This window comes from Natrix helvetica (genome assembly GCF_964273705.1).
Source record: "Natrix helvetica genome assembly, chromosome: 7".
NCBI classification, from domain to species: domain Eukaryota; kingdom Metazoa; phylum Chordata; class Lepidosauria; order Squamata; family Natricidae; genus Natrix; species Natrix helvetica.
Genome location: NC_138558.1, coordinates 13,948,470 through 13,970,783, shown reverse-complemented (window position 1 = coordinate 13,970,783; position 22,314 = coordinate 13,948,470). Strand labels below are relative to the sequence as shown.

The 22,314-nt window shown below is 43.3% G+C and overlaps 1 protein-coding gene across 5 annotated transcripts in view; it reads right to left on the bottom strand.

Moving 5' to 3' along the window:
* The window catches only part of AFF1 (ALF transcription elongation factor 1), a 188,799-nt gene that overhangs the window by 18,812 nt on the left and 147,673 nt on the right, over window positions 1-22,314 (bottom strand). For all 5 annotated transcript variants that reach the window (XM_081960189.1, XM_081960190.1, XM_081960192.1 and 2 more), the window contains 4 exons: window positions 15,495-15,654; window positions 7,771-8,700; window positions 2,770-2,867; window positions 444-702 (listed from right to left, as the gene is read on the bottom strand). In XM_081960189.1, coding sequence (XP_081816315.1) covers window positions 444-702; window positions 2,770-2,867; window positions 7,771-8,700; window positions 15,495-15,654 — 1,447 coding nt within the window. The remainder of the gene's footprint in view (window positions 1-443; window positions 703-2,769; window positions 2,868-7,770; window positions 8,701-15,494; window positions 15,655-22,314) is intronic.

The window sequence follows — 22,314 nt, the reverse complement described above, 5'->3', positions numbered from 1 at the left end:
TGAATTTTGTCCAGGTGACCATGGGTTTGCTGCAATTGTTGCAAGAATGAAAAACCACCAGAGTTTTCAATGCTGTTGTCACTAAACAAACTGTTGTAAGTCGAGGACTAGCGGCACGGTGAAACCCGCAGCTTTTAGAACTGTTGCTCTGAATATCTATGGGGATTCTGTCCCAAAGGTGCTTCCCCCCCCTCCTTTCTTTCAAAAGGCAACTGGGCTTTGTTTTTCCTTGAAGATGTTTCGCTTCTCCTCCAAGAGGTTTCTTCAGGTTCTGACCGTCAGAACCGAAGAAGCTTCTTGAATAAGAAGTGAAACGCCTTCAAGGAAAAACTAAGCCCAGTTGCCTTTTGAAAGAAGAAAACCAAAAGCACATTGTAATGCTCTTCTGAACAACCCAAGTTCCAAGAATGATGTGTCCCTCAACAGAAATGGTTTACACCTACTTTGTCACTTTTGGAGTTTTCCAAAGGTTTTCCCTCCAGTTTCCTGTGCTTGGAGGATGAAGATTCTTTGTGCCTCTCTTTGCTCTTGGCAGTGCTGACCGTGGGACCGGGAACTTGATAGCAGGCATCGTTTTCACTCTTTGGCCTCTTTTGAGCTGTCTTAGGCGGCTTCTGAGCAGGCTGCATGGGAGACAGTGGTGGTGGCATCGGCAGTGGCATCTCTCTCCTTAGCGTCTCTGTTGCCGAGAGCTTTGACATCCTAGGGAAGGAATACCAGGTCAGAGTGAATTCTAAGGAATATTACTTTAAAACTGCAGCACGGAATAAAAATTAAGTGCACAACACCCGAGTTGACTGGATAAAAGATACTGAAACATGCAGGTAACTAATCAACATTTTCATCTTGAGCCACAAAGGGAGGAAAAAGTCAGGGACTTTTGGCAGATTCATTAACATGCTGATAATATTCGTAAGCAATAGTAAAAATGTGTACAAAGGCACTTCTTGGATCTGAACCAAAGCTAAGTATATGGACAAGCTATAGGTTTCTTAAAAAGTTGGGTGTGGCAAAGATGGGTTCCAGCTGTTGGATTCAAAGAACTTGCCAACTATTTAGAATTCAGATATTCACTTTTGAGTAAAATGTAAAATAGATGTGCAATAAATGTACTAGTTTACATTTGGGATTAACCACCAGTAATTTTCAGTTCCAATTAAATGACACCAATTTGTTTCAAAACACTTCATTATCAGATTTTCTAAACTCATCAGAAATTGCTACTTAACTGCATTCACATTTTTAAAAGAGTGTTGCTGGTCTTCACAAGAGAAAATATACCTGCCATTAACATGCCTATCTATGCACAGATATTAGAATAAAATGTTTATCCATGCAAGTGCATTGATTAAAAAAATCTTGCACAAAGTATCCATTCTAAATTATATTTTCAAGGGACACCAGAGTATTTGCAATGGAACCCAGATTATTTTTTAGACATTTCTAGTTTGCCTCTATTAAAAAGAACACAAGACAATATAAGAACCCTCTACACACAACACACACACATAAACTTTGCCTTACTTCCTAGGGAGCTAAAATTGAGCTGAGGCACATTGAGATAATTTGAAAGCAAGTCTCTCGACTCTGACGATTTCCCCAGCCTTAATGAAGAAGACTGACTCTCTATTAGAGCTATCACATTTAACATGGATTCTATTTTGTTTTGCACACTTAAGTGTGCAAACTTAAGCGAGTTGCCTTCAGACATTCCTCATGTTCCAGGACATAAGTAGGTAGTCAAACTCACCCTTTTCAGTCTAGTTGTCATTTGAAAGGATTATTTATCAACGTAAGCTAGTCCAAATAGCAATAGCACTTAGACTTATATATCGCTTTACAGCCCTCTCTAAGCGGTTTACAGAATCAGCCTATTGCCCCTCAACAATCTGGGCCCTCATTTTACCCACCTCGGAAGGATGGAAGGCTGAGTCAACCTTGAGCCTGGTGAGATTCAAACTGCCAAATTGCAGTCAGCTGGCAGTCAACAGAAGTAGCCTGCAGTACTGCATTCTAACCACTGCGCCACCGGGGCTCAGATGCTGTTGATCAGCTCATCTCGTATTGAGGGAGGGGAGCAGGAATGGATGGGACACCTTGTCCTAAACATCTAAATACCACTGCTGGCAGGGAGATTCTGGGAGTCAAAGTCCACCCTCTAAAAATGATTGAAAAACACTGATCTGGGTGAGCAATGTGCAGGCAGCTCTGTGATGGGACAGACATGGAAATAATAAATGCATGTATGAATTTATTACACATGCATGTTATTATATAATGTATGGTTGCACTTTGCATTTACAAACAGGATCAGGGACATTTGCTTCCACACACAAACAGACCCAGCCTGGGTTGCATGTTAAGACCCAGGGATTATCAATTTTAGGTAGTCAAAAAGACAAGTATCTTATCTGCAGCTCCCAAAATTTATTACGTGCTTCAGAAGGAATGCAAAGGAAAGAACAGTTTGAACAAATGCTTAGTATTAATGGAGTCATTGTTTGCTGATGCACAATTAATTTCAACAACCAGAGGTTAAAGGTTTAAATGTGGTATTAGGACAGAATTTCAATTTTAATTGTATAGAAGTTAGATTTCTCACTTAAGAGAGAACCATAATAATTTTGTTGCATCTTTGTTCTTATTAGATGACTAATAGGCAATTTTTTAAAAAATCACCAAAATTCAATGCAGAAGAAAGGAGCCAAGTGTTCTACTTATTAGATTTTACTACCTTACTTTTTTTCTACATAACAGCTTTGTACTCACTTAGTTTTACTGGAATCTTTATGTCCTAAAGATGAGGAAGATTTGGTTTCTCTCTCCAGCTTGACCTTCTTCTGATCATTTCTCAGTGCATCTTCCTGCTGATGGAGGAAACAAAAAAGACAAATATAACCCTTAAATACTTCAGAAGGAGCCGCCTTTCTGGCCGCACACCTGTAGCCACATCAGAAGCAACAATCAACTCTACCATGACAAGCAAGACTAAGCTCAGCTGCTATCTCATCCTGGCTGCTCCGGCCTCCTTAAAAGTAAATCTAATTCATTCTGCTGCCAATCGAGAGAGTAGGATAACAAAAATTGTAGTACCAACATTTTAGGGGGAAGAGAAATTCGAAACAGCCTAAAGAGGACTCATTATTTAGAAGGGAAATGGTTTCTCTGGGAAGACAACTTGGAAGGAAGTTTAGTCTAGTGTCATGATGGTGAATCTGTGGCAAGCAGAGCCATCGCCCCAGCTCAGCTCCACCACACATGCGCACGCACCTCCCGCCGACCAGCTGGTTTTCAGATCTCTGCCGCGCATGCGCGGAGGGCAGCACACATCAGATACGCATGTACACGAGGGGGGTCACTCGCATATGCACAGGGGTCATTCATGCATGTGCAGGGTGCATGTGTGGGTCGTGTGTGCATGCACGGGGCGGGGGGTCTCGCGCGCATGCACAGCACACACACGAGTCGTGCACGCATTGCGCTATGGGTGCACACGGGCGCTTTTGGCACATGATGACAAAAAAGGTTAGCCATCATCACTGGTTTAGTGGTTAGGACACCAGGGTAGAAACCAGGAGACTCTGAGTTCTAGTCCTGCCTTAGGCTTGAAAGCCGTATTGGTGACTCTGGGACAGTCCCTCTCTCTTAGCCCAATCCTTCTCACAAGTTTCTGATTGTGGGGAAAATAGGAGGGTGAGGAATATTAAGGACTTTCACAGCCTTAAATTACTTATACAATAATGAAGGTATAAAATCATAATAAAAATAAATAAAATGAAATAAGAGAGATTGGATGGCTGCCTGATAGGACTGCTATACTGCAAGCTTCTTCTCACGGGCTGTATAATTAAACTACTGTACTACAGTCCAAAAGATCTAATGCAGTGGTTCTCAACCTTCCCAATGCCGGGACCCTTTAATACAGTTCCTCATGTTGTGGTGACCCCCAACCATCAAATTGGTGTCTCGGTTCCTAAGACCATCAAAACGATGTGTTTTCCGATGGTCTTAGGCGACCCCTGTGAAAGGGTCGTTCGACCCCTAAAGGGGTCCCGAGAACCGCTAATGGCTAATGGCTGTTTCCCTGGGTGAGACTGAATCGTGGATTATTACCAACACTGTTGGCTTTTTATTGAGAAAAATATGGCGCTTTTAAAATTATAGAGTTTACGGATGACGGAGGCATAGAAATAAAAGGAAAACTTTCACATGAGATTTGAAACACTATCTTTGATAGTGCTTACTAATTCAGCAAATTTTTATCATCCAGCAGGCAAGATTATAGCATTGTCATTCTTTTTTTTTATTACACTTGTAATGAATAGAATACACAAAAGAAATATAGGTAGTACTATTAAGGAATCTACTATTAAGCAATTATTGTATTAATCAAGTATTTAAGACAATCTCATGATCAAAGTAAATTGTTCGGGCAGCCTCTATGCCAGTGATGGCGAGCCTATGACACACGTGCCAGAGGTGGCAGACAGCGCCCTCCCTGATGGCACGCGAGCTGTTGCCCCAGTTCAACTCCGCCACGAAAGCGTCTGTGCCTCCCGCCGGCCAGCTGGTCTTCAGTTCTCTGCTATATATGCACGGAGGGGGTGGGGTGCATGTACGCATGTGCAGGGATGTGGGGCATGTGCAGGACCGCCCGCGCGCGCAGGGCACATGCGGGGGTGCACATGCATGGAGCCCAAATTTTTTGTTGCAACTTTTGTTGCTAAATGTTGCCCCATTTTATGACTTTTCTGGCCACAGTTGCTCAGTGAATCACTGCCGTTGATAAGCTAGTAACCTGATTGTTAAGGGAATCTGGCTTCCCCATTGACCTGGCTTGTCAGAAGGTCGCAAAAAGTGATCACGTGACCTTGGGAACCTTGCAACCGTTGTAAGTATGAACCAAGCGCCTGAATTTTGATCACATGATCCTGGGGATGGTGCAAAGGTGAAAAACGGTGAAAAACGGCCCTAAGTCACTTTTTCTCAGTGCCATTGTAACTTTGAATGGTCACTAAATGAACTGTTGTAAAGCGAGGGCTACCTGTTCTCTCGTCTTTCTTTTCTCTCTCATCTCTTCCTCTCTCGATACTCTTTTGTCTTACATCCCTCTCACACAAACATCTCTCTCATCTTTAATCTCTTTCTCTAATACCCTGTTTTTGTTCCTAGAAAAAACGAGGAAGCTTGGAGAAAACACTTTCCTGCCTGCCCTTCGATTGATGCAGATAATTAGATCCCAAAAGATCTTTATCAGAATCTCACTTCCTAGACTCCATTTCATTTGAGGGCCGCATCAGGGTTGTGTTTGACCTCGGAGGGGGGTGGGGGGCGTGGTTGCCCATGACGGCCTACTGCAGCCATCTGCCAGCAAAAACAGGGGAGGCCCTGAGCCAGTGGCGGGTTCCGACCAGTACGCCTCGGTACGAGCATACTGGTGGCTGCTGGGAGCAGCAGCCACCGTACCAGAATGGTGCTTTGGAGGGCCCACCCACCCGCCCTCATTCCTTACCTGCATTTAAGCCAACTGGGCCGTTTGTGTACACGCGCGCAGCGCCTGCACAACACTCCACCAAGAAGCTGGAGCATCGCAGGGTGGTGGGTGCGCATGTGTGTGTGCCCGTGGTGGACACCCAGCCTTGTCGCAGCTTACCGGTTGCGACGGGATCCGGAACCCACCTGCCCTGAGCTCCCTTGTTGCTGGCAGGGGCACCCAGGGCTGGTCCTTTGCTGTATCCAGGGTGGCCCCATAGGCCAGATTTAAACATCCTGCAGGCTGGATCCAACCCACAGGCCATAAGTTCGACACCCCTGTCCTAGATACTGGTACCCAATGACTTGTGTGCATAGGCAAGGAAGCACAGCTACTAAATAGCAACTGTGAAAGCTTGGAAATTACCTCTTTTGCTGCCTGCATATTATCCCAACTCCTCCCTCTTCAACTTAGAAGCACTTATTCTAAAATAAGTTAATTGATCTAGAAAATCCTATCAGCGGTTGAGATTGTAAGACTCGGTTATTTGTTTTCAAAATTTCATTTTGCACCCTACCTCTATTGGCTTTTTGAAAATTGAAATTCAAGATTTTATCGGAGTCCTCCTACAAGTTAGAGGGTGTGTGAATTTGCCTTTATGTGCCCTGAAACCAAACAGTGGGAAGTTAATAGTTCGTGAAAACGGGCCCGTTTATTTTTTTTAAAAGGGCATGAATAGATTTTAGGAGGCTTGTAGAGTGCTCCTGGGGGCGGGGCAGTAGTGAGTCGCAGATGGTACGCCCCGGTATGGGCGTACCGGAGCCAGCCTGGAGCACCAGATACCATTCCGGTACGGTACTCCGGAAGGACCACCCGCCCACCCACGCTCCTTGCCGGTGTTTAAAGGCTTCTGCGCATCCGTACAGCACCTGCGCAATGCTCCATGGAGCAGCTGGAGCGTTACGGAGGTGCTAAGACGCATGCGTATGCTGTGCGCACGCACGCACTGCACACATCCATGAGGACGCCACCAGCCCTGTTCCAACCATACTGGTTGGAAAGGGGTTTGCAACCCACCACTGGGAGGAGGGGGGGGCAAGAACGAGCAAAAACCAGTCCATTTTTTGCAAAAACAAGCCCCTTTTTTAAAAAAAATGATGCATAGCATTTAGGAGGCTTACAGAGCGTTCCTGGAGGTGGGTGTGGGGCAAAATTGAGGAAAAAAATGCCCTGTTTTTCGCTCATTTCTGCCCTCCCCAGCCCCCAGGAGCACTCTGAAAGCCTCCTAAATGCTATGCAAAGCCATTTTGGTGAAAGGGACAGGGTTTCTGGAGGAAACAAAAAGATGTATTCAGTGTATAAGACGCAGCCAGATTTTCAGCCTCTTTTTTGAGAGAAAAGGTGCGTCTTATACTCCGTAAAATATGGTAATTTGTTGCCATAAGCTGTGGCAACAGTTTATCAGGTGACCATAAGGATGCTTCAATTGTCCTAAGTGGAAAAATAGTCATAAGTAACTTTTTTCAGTGCCCTTGTAACTTTGAACGGTCACTAAATGAACTGTTGTAAATTGAGGATTAGTCTGTACTTCCTCAATCTGCAGAGAATCTTTTGCAAGGAGTCAATCAGAACTTCACACACACACACCATAAACAAGGATTAAAATAGGCCATTTTCTCAATGGAAGGAAGAATGGAATCTCTGTGAATTTACCTATAAAAAGGTAAAGATTCCCCTCGCACATATGTGCTCGTCATTCCTGACTCCAGGGGGCGGTGCTTATCTCCGTTTCAAAGCCGAAGAGAAAGCGCTATCCGAAGATGTCTCCGTGGTCATGTGGCCGACATGACTAATTGCCAAAGGCGCAAGGGAATGCTGTTACCTTCCCACCAAAAGTGGTTCCTATTTTTCTACTTGCATTTTTACATGCTTTCGAACGGCAGAAGCTAGGACAAATAATGGGAGCTCACTCCGTTACGAACGGTCAAACTCCCGACCTTTCTGATCGACAAGCTCAGCGTCTTAGCCACCGTGTCCCTGAATTTACCTAAACCCACACTAAATATCTATTTATCATAAGTCCAAAGTTTCATAGCCAGTAAAGCCCCCGTGCTGATTACAGTCTTCTTCCTGTTGATGTTGTTGGTTTAATTTTATTTTTTTCCTCTGGTTTTAATAATCCATGCAATACAAAAAGGACCAGAGTTGCTATCCCCAAAAGTATAACTTCATGGATTATTAGCTTTACCTTATTTTGTCAATGCTAGAGCCACCCGTCCTCCACCCAGGTCTCTTACCTTTCTCTTTTTGAGAGTTTTGCTTGGCGCCTCTGTGCTTCTTTTGTCGATACCCTGCTTTGTCATACCATGGCTGTCTTTAAGTTCGTGTTTTTTAGGGAAGAGCCCCTTCTCGGGTGGCTGAGGGATCCGCGAGAGGAGAGCCAGCTCAATTTTAACCACAAGGCCCGGCAGGATGGGACAATCCCTCAAGGGCGACAGCAACTTCTTATCCCTGATAGGCAAAATATATTTGTCCCTTTGAAGTTCCTCCTTGACAGTAACCGATACCTTGGAGCCGTTAGATCTACTGGTGGCAACCCCCCTCGGGCTTTCACCGAGAGGACTGAGGGGCAACGGCTCCAGGACACTTCCCGCCACATCTACTTTTGCCTCATCGTGAGCAAATAAGGTTTTAAGCGTTTTGTGTTTTTTCTTCTCAGTGGTTTCCGGGGCTGTCGGTTTAGATTCCTTCTTATCGTCAGATTTCGGCCTCCCTTTCGTTTTCACCTTAGGCTTGTCTTTGGAAGACTGGTCTTTGGCCCCGTACAGTGCGGGTGGCTCACTTTCAACTGTTAGGCCTCTCTTTGGTTCCTCCTGTACGGTCGCCTTGGTGGATCTCCTCGGTTGCTTACTGCCCACCGTCTGGTGGAGAGACTCTTCTGGGACCACAGGCAACTTTTGGTAACTGCGTTTGGTAGGGAGATGGACATCTTGACCTGACCGAGAAACTCTGCTGCCGCTTTTGGAGTGACCGTCTGTCAGCTGACATTCCCTTTTCCCTCCATTGCCACTGCTGGAGCTGACCGTTTTTCCTTGTCCTTTGCTCTCCTGGACGCTGCTTCTACTATGGTCATCTTCCAGGAAACTCTCTGTGGGAGATACTGGCTGGTTTACTTTGATTAGCCAGTTGTTCAGCTGCCAACATCTGTTGGAGGTTTGTGGATCAGGCTATGGAAAAGAAAAAGGGAAAGAAAATAATGAACGCATGCCCAAGAGATCATCAACAGTTGCATGGAATCCTGCTTTAAATTAACAATTGTCTGCACTCCAGTTTGAACTAAGAGATTGATGAATCACAATAAACCATGACTACTCAATCTAGAAATAAGGAGGAATTTTCTGACAGTGAGAACGATCAACCAATGGAACAGATATTGCCTTCGGAAGTTGTGGGAGCTTCATCACTGGAGGCTTTCAAGAAGAGACTGGACTGCCATTTGTCAGAAATGGCATAGGGCAGTGATGGTTAACCTTTTCGGGAACGAGTGCTCAAAGCGTGCATGCCCAAACCCCCAAAATGCAATGCATGTGTGCCCCCACACACGCAGCCCCCCACACATGGGTGTGCATCCCCATGCAAGTGTCCTGCCCCATGCATGTGCGCCCCCGCATGCGCACCGCCCCATGCAGGTGCACACGGGGGGCCTTGCACGTGCCCCACACCTCTGCACATGCACCCCGCCCCCTCCGTGCATATACAGCAGAGAACCGAAGACCAGCTGGTTGGCGGGAGGCACACACGCATGCGTGGTGGAGCTGAACTGGGGCAAAAGCTCATGTGCCATCAGAGAGGGCGCTGCGTGCCACCTCTGGCACGCGTGCCACAGGTTCGCCATGATGTGTGTAAGGTCTCCTGCTTGGATGGGACAGACGACCTACAAGGTCCCTTCCAACTATCTAATCTAAACTAATCTAACCTAAGTATATTGACTGTATTCCCAAGTGAACAAATAGGGAAACAAACAACAATATTTTTTGCTACCTTGGCAAAAATTATGTTACATGTCCAGAGACAAAAGTGTACTCTACAAAAAACTGATTGGGCCATCCAAACGTATCTTTTTCCTCAAATGTTTATCTTCCCTTGTTGTCTCCCAAGGCATGAAACACCTGCCAACATGACCCTGGATGCCTCATAAAAATATCATCAAAACATCCCTGCCGGGACTGTTCTGTTATGTGCGACCACGTACCTATTATCACTAAAGGCTAAACAAATAGGATATATTAAATAGGAAATGCGGAAATACCCTTGAAAGTTTTTACGGGGGTTTAGTTAAGCAGTTTCCTCAACTGGGCACTTTCCAAAATCTCACTGTCGGGTCTGGGAACTTAAGTCCTTCTTTTGAAAAGACACTGATTTTGGAAAAGGCTGAGCTATGCTGTACTTATGTGATAATGACTGGTTAAGGCAGAGGTCTTCAAACTTGGCAACTTTAAGACTTGTAGACTTCAACTCCCAGCATTCTCCAGCCAGCTGGCTGGAGAATGCTGGGAGTTGAAGTCCACAAGTCTTAAAGTTGCCAACTTTGGGCACCCCTGTGTTAAGGTGGGTTCCGGTAGTCACTACTACTGGTTTGCTCGTGGCTGTGCAACGTGCGTGCACTTTGCGCACAGGCGTGTGCTTAGTGCATGCTGCATGCGCACGCACAGTACAATAAAAATTGCTCTGGACATGCACAGAAGCTAAAAACAAGATGGCGGTGCCTATGGCGCCGCCCGAAGAACCGGTTCAGGGGCGTGGCAGGTCTGGGTCGCTGCCGCTTCCAGCGACCCAGGCCGCCAAACCACTACCGGTTCGGCCAAACCGGTCCAAACCAGTAGGAACCCACCTCTGCTTAAGGTTTCCAAGGAGACCTAAATCTTCCTACCTAGCCATCCAATTTCGAATGGTCCCCTCTATGTAGGGAAGATGCTAAAAAGGAAAGAAAGAAAAAGAATAGTCGCCATTCTTTTTTCCTGTCCCAACGAGATATAGGAAACACATTATGTAAAGCGGGCTGGGGCTCAATCTGTCTGTCAGCGGGATAGCTTCCCAAGCACTGAACAGAATGGAATTCAGGAGTTGGGGGGGGGGGGGGGCTGGAGAACTGGCAAAAGAAAGATAAAATTTGAACACGATCCAAATTCACTGCGGAGAAAAACATTCCAGAATATCTTCCTCAATGCATCTCGGTTCTAAGCCCCATCCGCCTTTCTGGTCAGGAAAACAGAAACACCACACACACGCTCCTGCTATTGTTTCATTACATAGGAAAAAATGCAGACACTTCCTATGGCCACAGTTGTCCAAGGAGTTGAAAAGAATTCTGCAGGAATTGTTATTTATTCTTTTCAATCCTGTCTATCAGCAGGATAATTCTCCCAAACCAGAACAGGACGGAATTTGGCATGTCAAGAGAAGCGAAATGGAAGAAATACCGAGTTTGAAAGGGCTGGATCCAGACACAAGTTGTGAAGAAAGAAAGAAAGAAAGAAAGAAAGAAAGAAAGAAAGAAAGAAAGAAAGAAAGAAAGAAAGAGAGAGAGAGAGAGAGAGAGAGAGAGAGAGAGAGATGGGGGGGAGGAAGGAAGGAAAGAAAGAGAAAGAAAAAAGAAAGGAAGAGAAGGAATGAAGGAAAGACAACAAAAGAAAGAAGAAAGGAAAGAAAGAAAAAGAAAGAATGATGGAAAGACAAAGAAAGAAAGAAGGTAGGAAAGGAGAAAGAAAGAAAGAAAAAGAGAAAGAAAGAGAAGGAAAGAAAGACAAAGAAAGAAAGAGAGAGAGAGAAAGGAAAGAGAAAGAAAAAAAGAAAGAAGGAAAGAAGGAAGGAAGGAAGGAAGGAAAGAAAGAAAGAGAAGGAAGGAAAGACAAAGAAAGAAGGAAAGAGAAAGAAAAAGAAAGAAAGAAAGAAGGGAAGGAAAGAAAGAGGGGAAGAAAGAGAAAGAAAGAAAGAAGGAAAGAAAGAAAAAGAAGGAAGGAAGGATGGAAGGAAAGACAAAGAAAGAAAGAAGGAAAGAATGAAACAAATAAGGAAAGAAAGAAAGAAAGAAAGAAAGAAAGAAAGAAAGAAAGAAAGAAAGAAAGAAAGAAAGAAAGAAAGAAAGAAAAAGAAAGACTTGGGGAGGGGTGTTGGACAAGAGCATACTGACTGTTCTAATGTCTCAAAGGTGCTTTTTCCAAAAGGCAATTAGACTTGAAAGATTTAAAAATGAAAAGCTCACTAAGTGCAGGTGGTCCTTGATTTACAAGCACAACGGTCCCCCAAATTTTTATTGCCAAGTGAAACATTTGTTAAGTGAATTTTGCCCCATTTAACAACCTTTCATGTGACCATTGTTAAGAGAATCCCTGCGATTGTCAAGTTAATAATTCAGTTGTTAAGTGAATCAGACTTCCCCATTGATTTTGCTTGTAAGAAGGTCACCAAAGGTGATCCCAATACCTGGGGACACTGCAGCCGTCATAAATATGAGTCAGTTGCCAAGTGCCTGAATTTTGATCACGTGACTATGCAGATACGGCAACGGTTGTAGATGTGAAAAATAGTCAAAAGTCACTTTTTTCAGTGTCGTCATATGTTTGAACGGTCACTAAATGAACTGTTGTAAGTAGGGGATTACATTTACATTTAAGTAAATGTCTGATTCCTTGGGATTGCAGATTTTGAAGGGAGGCATATTTTTGGCGTCTTCCATTAACCAGAATACCTAAATCCATTGTCATGGTTCCAAGTAACACCCCCAACAGAAGTAATTATCCATAAGGGATCATCCATAAGATAGATGAAGATCCCTTGAAAACAGGAGGAAAGAATCTTGTCTCATCCACTGTCAAATAGAAATAAGAATTCAATTTTTGTTTTCCTCCCACTCTCTCATCTCCATTTCCTTTCCTTTTGCATGGTACAAAGACTTTAAACACTTATTTAGTTAAGTAAATAACTTTAATTTATATAGCTCTCCATCTCTAGCACATGATTTTGGACAGTTTACAATTAAAAACAGAACCTATTAAAATAAGATACAATTTAAGAAAAGAGACAAAGTGTATAAAAATCCAAATTAAAAAATTGTACATTAGAGCAGGGGTCACCAATCTTTGGGACCTCAGGGATAACTAAATTCATAATTTTAAATCCAGTATATTCTAATATGAATCAGTGATGGAATGGAGTCCTTCAGGCACTTAGCTTGGCCGTCTGTTAGCGGAGAGAAGCGCCCAGGGTCAACCCTAGGCTTGCTATCCATTGCAGCTAGGAATCTCAAATACGGCCAAGAATGAATGTTTTGTCTTGTAGCCAGCCCGGGCGCTAAATTGCCCCCCATGCAAACTCTGTCTTTCGAAGTTTTGCGTACTGCTCACTGAAGCGCCTGGACTCCCAGGGAGGGAGGGAGGGAGGGAAGGGCTGTAGCTACTAAACAGGCAGCCTAGCTGAGTGCCTGAAGGACCCCATGCCATCAGTGAGCAGGAGTAATTGTTTCAGTGGGTCGTATCCGGGCCAGGGGGCATAGTTTGAGGATCCTTGATTTATTGCAATATTAAAAATGCCAAGATTTTTCTGCGGACCACCGAAATTTTCTCGCGGACCACCAGTGGCCCACAGAACACCAGTTGGTGACCACTGTATTTGAGTATTTGTTGCCAACGAGCTAGTTTTCTACATGTACAGAATGATATCATTCATTTTCCGCTAAAGTAGGGTAATTCAGATATAGAATTTCTGCCTTGACAAAAATTATGTTACGTGTCCATAGAAAAAAAGTGTTCTCTACCAAAAATTGTTTGCATTGATCCAAAATTCCTTCAACATGTCGCTATTCTACCACGGCAATAGATAATGAAGTCAACTTTTCTTTTTTTGTTCCTGAAGTCGTTTCAACCTAGGCCTGCTTTTAATTATGAAACTGGTGCTTTTTTCCTATTTTGATTTCCCAAGTAGGTCACTGGAAGTCTCCAAAAATGAAGAAACCAAGCCAAGTAAAATTATATGGCGCCCACCCAAGTCCAAGGGGGAAAGAATAATAATAACAGGAGGAGAAAGAACTTTGCTTACAGGACTCAATGTTCCATACAAATTCTTAACTAACTTTTAAAACTTTTCTCAAAGGGTTATTTTTGAACATTGTACCGTCTGCTAAACGCATACATAAGCAAGCAAAACAGGGAGGACGAAAAGGCCCGAGTTCAAATTTAGAAACAGAGTTGGGGTGCTGAGTAACCCAAATATCCGGCACGGATCCAAGTTCAAGTGATCTTTTGTGGAGACCCAAAACCTGGAGAACATGACAGTTATATTCAGAGAATGACTTAGAATGCTTCCATGTGACAGATGGCCTTCACACAGGATATGATTGACGGGCCAAAAGTTCAGATGCACTCCAATTTTATCCTTATACAAGTTTTCTTTAAAAATGGCTCCCGATGGTTGAAAAACATCTACTGTGAATTTTTAATTTAATCGGTCAGTGGAGAAAAAATGTATTTTCCCACTTCCCTTATTTCATTCAACAAATGAAAAGGCACCAGAATAACTGATTAATATCCTGACCCTATATTTAACTCTTTTTGAGAAACTAGCAGTTCCCCATTAACTACCATATTTTGGGGGGATATAAGACGCACATTTTCCCCTCAAAAAAGAGGGTGAAAATCTGGGTGCATCTTATACACCGAATACAGCACTTTTTGCCTCTGGAAACCCCACCCGCTTCACCAAAATGGCCGTGCATAGCCTTTAGGAGGCTTCCACAGTGCTCCTGGGGGCTGGGGAGGGCAAAACGAGCGAAAAACAGGCTGTTTTTTGCTCGTTTTTGCCCCTCCCCCAGCCCCCAGGAGCACCTACAAGCCTCCTAAAGGCTATTCATGCCTTTGGGGGGGGGGGGGGGAACCGGGCCCATTTTCGTGAAAAACAGGCTGTTTTGGGGAGGTCTGCAGAGTGCAAAAACTTTTTTTTTTTAAATTTGCCTCTTCAAAATTTTTGTGTGTCTTATACTCTGAAAAATACGGCAACTACATTTTCACAAAATGACTGGATTGGATTGGATTTATTGGATTTATATGCCGCCCTTCTCCCAAAGGACTCAGAGCGGCGTACAACATTAAAAAACGCTTATCACAAAAGTTAAAAGGAAATTAGATAAGTATCCAAAAAACAAACCCAATTAATATAACAATAACATTTTAAAAATTAGATAAAATTAACAGGCCAGGCCGGCTTGCTGGAAAAGCCAACTTTTTAGGGCACGTCGGAAGGACTTGTGTTCTGTTGGATTGCAAACTCTCTAATTCCTGATCAGCATGGCTAACAGCCAGGAGTTGTATTGCAGCATATTTTGGGGTGGAGGGGATCAGAAAAAGGGAAAAAAATCATTAACTCTTTCTGTGTAAATTCTAGCTGCAAGCCCTTGGAAGTGACAGTATTATAGGCTGGCCTTACTTGTTTAACAGAGGTAATGTAGAAAATAGGGAGATGGTGCAAAAATATTCAAAACATGGTAAGAATAGTTTTCTTATGCATGTTCTTGTACAAAGAGGGAGAGAAACATTAAAAAGGAAATCACTGTCTAGACCAGTATTTCTCAACCATGCCAGCTTTAAGACGTGTGGACTTCAACTCCCAGAATTCCCCAGCCAGCATCTTGAACATAGTATGGGGGAGAAAACACTGATCTAGACCCAGTTTCTCAACAATGACAATTTAAGAGATGAGGACTTCAATTCCCAGAATTCCGCAGCCAGCATGGCTGGCTGGGGAATTCTGGGAGTGGAAGTCCACATGTCTTGAAGATAGTAAGGTTGAGAAAACACTGGTCTATGTGACAACTATTAACATGTGCGGACTTCAACTCCCAGAATTCTTCAGACAACATGGCTGGCTGGGGAATTCTGGGAGCTGAAATCCATACATCTTAAAGTTGCCACGGTTGAGAAATACCGATCCAGACCATGCAAAGGACACATTTAGAAAATGGACGCTGTACCTCAGGTGTTGAGACTCTTGTTGGCGGATCTGTTCCTTCGCTGTCACTAGAGCTGCTTTCGGATTCAGAATCGGAGGAACTGTCCGAGTCGCTTGTGCTTTCGGATTCTGCACTGCTGGAATGAGCCAAGGCCACACTCTCCGGCTGCGATTGTGGGGCACTGCAAACCAAAACCAGGGGATAAAATTAGAAATGGGTGCGGATCGTCTTTCTGAATTCTCCTCTTCTGCTTGGCCCTGTGAGGCGAAAAAGTTCAATCAGCACAACTTGCAAACATGACACCACTGTTCACCAATCAATGTCAAGACCCCAAGAATGACGGAAGATCTTTAGTCAGATTTTAGAGGCCGAGAAGGAGGTTGCTAAAAATAAAATACATGCAACAACGAAGAGGGGGATTTCCATAGTTAGGCTGTTTTGAGTGATGTAACTGCTGGCAACCTAAGGAAGCTTGAATGCTTTTAAATCTAACTGCCGAAACATGCTGCAGGCAGTGCCTCAACTTATGACAACACTTGAGGCCAAAACTTCTGTTGCTAAGTGAGACAGTTGCTAAGTGAACTTTCCTCCATTTAACAAACTTTCTTGCCACGGTTGTTAAGTAAATCACTGCAGTGGTTAAGTTAGTAACACAGTTGTTAGATGAATCTGGTTTCCCCATTGTCAGAAGGTCAGAAAAGGGGATTCTTATGACCCCAGGACACTGCGACCGTCATAAATATGAGTCAGTTGCTAAGCTTCTGAATTTTGATCATGTGACTATAGGGATGCTGCAATGGTCACATGGGTGAAAAACAGTTCTGTTTTACTTTGAATGTTACTAAATGGATTATTGTAAGTTGACGACTACTTATATTTTCCTTCCCATGTTGAACATTTTATTAGTTTATAATGTGGCATACAAAGAAAATATAAAAGTAAATAATAGGAAAAATAGGGAAGGAAAAAGGGAAGAGAAAAGGGAAAGAAAGAAAAGGGGGAAAAGAAAGAAAAGGCACTGACTTCAGACTCCCTTTGGTGCAGTAGAATAAGATATTAACATCAAACTTCATGTTTTTACTTTTACATAATAGTTTAAACTAGCCATTTCTATAACAACAAATCTATCTGATCGGTAAAGCCCAGAATCAAAGTTTCATTTTCCCCCCACCTCAAGCATAAAGTCCAGAAGTGGTTTCCAAGTAGAAATAAAAGTATTTGTATTTTTTTCTTTGATCAAAACAGTCAATTTAGCCATCTCTGCTAACCTTCCATTTCTGTGCGCAGAGGAGTCTTGCTGCTGTCAGGACTTCCTGTATTTTCCTGAAGAAAAATGTTACATATATCTGTCTGCAATCTTCTATTTTCATCCTTTTTCCTGTTCTGTATTATTCCAAATAAAAATTCTTGAGTCTGTGTCCATATGAGAAATCAGTATGATTGGCTTAAAAATTCAATCTCAAGACATATTTATTCAAAATGAGATCCACATCTTGCAGGAAATTTATTGTCCAGAAAGTTTGCGTGGTTTGCATTCTTGTGAGAGCAATCTAGCCTCTGCGTCTATCCAAAGAAATACTTGAAGTGCCAGGCATAGAAACATACATCATCCGACAAAGAATGCACTCTACCGCTGACCTTCTTCCTGCAGTATTTGAGTAATAGCTAATGGAGTTGCAGTCACTGAGCGGATCAATAGGGGATCATTCATTACAGCACATATTTAACAGAGCATGTGTGTTTGTGAGCACACATTACTTGCTCTATTTTAAAATACTGTCAGTGCTTGGTGGGAGTAAAAGCCCAACATTTAATTTCTAACTCTTTCTTTATCCAGTCAATGTACATTTAAAATAATGGGACTGAGTACTTTAGCAATAAGTACTTTAATGCTAAATAATTGCAGAGGGGGGGCGCAATGGCTCAGTGGTTAAAGACGCTGATCTTGTCAGCTGGAGACTTTGCCCCAGCTTCCGCCCACCTAGCAGTTTGAAAGCACGCAAATGGAAGTAGATTAGCAGAATAACAGCGTTGGAAGGGGCCTTGGAGGTCTTCTAATCCAACCCACTGCTCAGGCACGAAACTCTGTACCATTTCAGACAAACGGTTGCCCAATCTCTTCTTTAAAACTTCCAGTGTTGGGAGCATCTACAACAGGGATGTCAAACTCAATTTCACAAGATCAGGGCTGTGGTTGACCTCTGGGGGCAGGGCAGATATGGCCAACTGGGTGGGCGCAGCCATCTTGATGTCACTCACTTGGCCACTCCCCAAACTGCTGGCATGTCTCCTCTTCACACTGGTTAGACCGGGTCGAAGCCATGCTGGCCCGTTGTTTCCTCTTCGCATTGGGTCGACCGGACTGAAGCGATGCAGGCCAGCCCCTTACCTTTTCCAGGACCGCCCCACAGGCTGGATCAGAATCACATCACGGGCCACATCTGGTCTTGTGTTTGACACCCAATCTACGACTTCAGTTCCATTGATTAATTGTTCTCAGTGTCAGGAAATTTCTCCTTGGTTCTAGGTTGATTCTCTCTCTGACTAGTTTCCATCAGAGATAGGTTCCTTGGTTCAGCCGAGTAGATAGTAATTTGGCCACGCACCTGAGCCGGTTCTATCGGCGGCAACATCTTGTTTTTTTGCTTCTGTGCATGCACAGAAGCATTTTTTTTTTACTACTGTGCATGCACACATAGAGCGTCCCTGAACAAACCGGCAGTAAAAGAAGCTGGAACCCACCCCTGGTTTCCACCCCTTGCTTCTTATCCTGCCTTCTGGTGCTTTGGAGAATAGCTTGACTCCCTCTTCTTTGGGGCAGCCCCTGAGATACTGGAACAGTGCTATCATGTCACCCCTGGTCCTTCTTTTCATTAAACTAGACATACCCAATTCCAGCAAAGCATTCTTTATATGTTATAGCCTCCACCTATTAGATTAATAGGTACCACTTCGGTGGGAAGCTAACAGCATTCCATGTGCCGTTAGCATATAGCCACGCTGGCCACACGACCATAGAAATTGTGTTTGGACAACTATGGCTCCCTTGACCAAGAAACAGAGATGAGCACTGTGCCCCAAAGTTGGATACGACTGACAGGGAAACCTTTACCTTTTTTTAATTACTATTTCTAGAAACAAGTTCAATTTGAGGAGGTAAACTATTGCTTTGGGCTGATTCACACCTGTGGTATTTGTATTACAGGTACAGCAGCATTACAAAGGTGACTCATGACCAATCCTCACACTTCTGACTATCCCAGTATCTTCTCTGGTCACATGATTAAAATCCAGGCGTTTTTGCAACTGGTATGTATTTAGGATGGTTGAAACATTCCATGGTCACATGACTGGCCCTTTGCAAACCTTCTCCGCTAGTTCCGACAAGCAAAATCAATGGAGGAAGCAAGGCTTGCTCCACGACCATGTGGTTCACTTAGCAACGGCAGTGATTTGCTTAACAAGCTTGGCAGAAAAAAAAGGCAGTAACATCGGTGAAACTCATTTAACAATAGCCTTCCCTAGCAATGGGATTTCTAGTCCCAAGTGGAGTCGTAAGTTGAGGACTACCTGTGGTTCCCCAGTTCGAACTCTGGATCAGCTAGATTGCATCAAGGAAAGGCTTCAGTGAACAGAATGGGACAACTTGCCATGGGACAATTCAACAATTCCATTTAATGGTTTAAAATACCGTATTTTTCAGAGTATAAGATGCACCTTCCCCCTGCCCATAAAAGAGCGTGGAAATGTTGGTGCATTTTATATGCCGAATATAGCCATTTTTTTGCCTCCCGAAGCCCCACCCCCACAACACGTTTTTGTGAAAAATGGGCCGTTTTTCACAAAAATGGAGGAGTTTTTGCCTTCCCCCATTCCCCAGAAGCACTCTGCAGGCTTCAGCAGGCCTGGGGGAATGGAAAAATGTCCCATTTTCCACCCGTTTCTTTGCAAAAACAGGAGCATTTTTGCCTTCCCCCAGCCCTGCTGAAGCCTGAAGTGTGTCCCTGGGGGCCGGGGAGGACGAAAACTTTTTCTTACTTACCTCTTCGAAATTGTGGTGCATTTTATACACCAGTGCATTTTATAGTCCAAAAAATACACTAATTTAAAAAATTATTGTAATTTTTTATCATTCACATTTCATTTTGTCCCTCCTTTCGCATCCTTTTTTAATGATTATATTCCACCCTTTCTTTGATATTACTGCAATTCTTGTCCCACGGAAGTTGAGCGTGGTGAGTTGTCCTAGACCAGGGGTGTCAAACGTGATGTATCGCAACTTTTTTCTCCTTCACTAAACTAGGTCTGGATGTGGCCGTCATGTGATGCATCTGGCCTGCAGGCTGAGAGTTTAACACCTCTGTCTTAGACCCTTCAGTGAAAACTACTGGCCCAGAACTTTACTATCACTTTACACATGATCAGAAACCTCTGCATGAACTAATTATTTTTACACACACACACACTCTCTCTCTCTCCAAAACACAGCCTGATCATTTTTCCAACAATAGCAAGCATTTGACTGGCACAAGTGAAGCAATGCCTTTAGTTGAAAATGCTCCTATCTTAAGGTTTACATGCTGAAAAATGCCTTGCATTCAACTCAAACCTATCGCTTGAACTTCAATATAATTAATGGCTTGTTACTGAACTTCCCACACACCAAACTGCTTGAAGTTATTCTTCCTCCTCGCTCCATATTTAAACCGTAATCTCCTTTTATTCTGAGATTTGGTTGCTTGTGTTTCTTTTGGGGGGGGGGGTTTATAAGCATGCATATACTTTTCTAATGTAATTTTTTTTTAAAGAACAGGGTATTTTTTTTCATTTTTGCCCACACTAGTGGATTTTGCATCGCTTAAAGGCAAATTTTCTGCTAATTCCAAATCTACAGTTGAAGAATGCAACAGCTTCAGGAACAAGATAATTACTAGTGTCAAGTTCAGGCATCATGGAGTAAAACATTAGCAGTTGCTCAAACAGCTTATTGGGAAATATGCCAAAAAATAATATGCATTTGGAATCAATACTTTTATCCTGAAGGATGCTGCTCAAAACTTACAGTGTTTATGTTTCTAGTAAACAGAAACAATTTTTTACAGATACCAGTAAATACCCTCAAGCTCAGATTCAGAGTTTAGTTGTGAAGCTTTTACTGTTTTGGCACAACTTTTTATGGAGATGACATCTTGGCTTTTCAGATGCTGGCTTAGTTTAAAAAAGCAACAAAGCTTATAGATACAACTCAAGTAGGTTACCGTATTTTTTGAAGTATAAGACGCACTGGAGTGTAAGACATACCAAGATTTTGAAGAGGCAAATTTTTAAAAAACTTTTTGCGCTCTGCAGACCTCGTGAAAACGGGCCCATTTTTTTTTCAAAAAAAAAAAAGAAAGCCTTTAGGAGGCTTGTAGAGTGGTCCGGGGAGGGGCAAAAATAAGCAAAAATGGCCCCTTTTTTTGTGAAAACGGGCTGTTTTTTGTCAAAAAAAGGGAATGCATAGCCTTTAGGGGGCTTATGGAGTGCTCCTGGGGGCAGGGGGGGGCAAAGGTGAGCAAAAAATTGCCTGTTTTTTGCTCATTTCTGCCCTCCCCAGCCCCCAGGAGCACTCTGAAAGCCTCCTAAAGGCTATGCACGGCCATTTTGGTGAAGGGGGTGGAGTTTCAGAAGGCAAAAAATGCTGTATTCAATGTATAAGACGCACCCAGATTTTCAGCCTCTTTTTAAAGGGAAAAAGGTACATCTTATACTCCGAAAAATACGGTACTTACTTTGCTGCAGATTAGAATGAAGATGTTATAGGTAGTCAATTTACAACCATAATTGAGCCCAAAATTTCCGTTGCTAAGCAAGAGAGTTTTACGATCTTTCTCGTCACAGTTCTTAAGTGAAACGCTGCCGTTCTTAAGTCAGTGACATAGTTGTTAAGTGAATCTGCCTTGCAAAAGGTGATTACGTGACCCTGGGTCAATGACCTCAGTATCATCATCCCCTTTTAACGACCCCATAATCCCATGTGGAGTGGAATCTGGGCAACTGAATGGAGCTGAATGTTTACTGGCCGGATGCCCTTCCTGTCGCCAATGCAGAGCTTTGTTGAGCAGATATATTTTCATTGTGCCCCTACGGTAGAATCGAACCTACAGACTCCTGATTGGGAGGCGAGAGCTCTACCTCTAGGCCACCGCACCCCTCTACAATGACCTCAGTATACTTGCAATAAAATACAATGCCAACAAGGAAAGAAATGGCTAGCATGCTGAAAGAGGAATTAGCTGAGAGCAAGTCCTGATTTTTAAACCATAGTGTATTTTATAGCAAGGCAAGATTAGATTACTGTATTTTTTGGAGTACAAGACGCACCAAGATTTTTAAGAGGCAAATTTTTTAAAAAAGCTTTTGCACTCTGCAAACCTCCCAAAAATGGCCCATTTTTTTAGAAAACGGACCTGGTTTTTATCAAAAAAGAGCATGCATAGCCTTTAGGAGGCTTATAGAGTGCTCCTGGGGGCTGGGGGGGGGGCAAAAACAAGCTAAAAACGGCCCATTTTTCACTCATTTTTGTCCTTCTCAGACCCCAGGAGCACTATGGAAGCCTCCTAAAGGCTCTGCACGGCCATTTTGGTGACGGGGGCAGGGTTTCGGGAGGTCAAAAATGCTGTATTCAGTGTATAAGACGCACCCAGATTTTCACCCTCTTTTTTCAGGGAAAAAGGTCCGTCTTATACTCCGAAAAATACGGTACTTAACAATATTTGAGACTGCTCTGAAAATTATGAGTACACTTCTGAATATGCATTGTTTCAAACTACATAATTTTCCTCCATGAATCTGATATTAG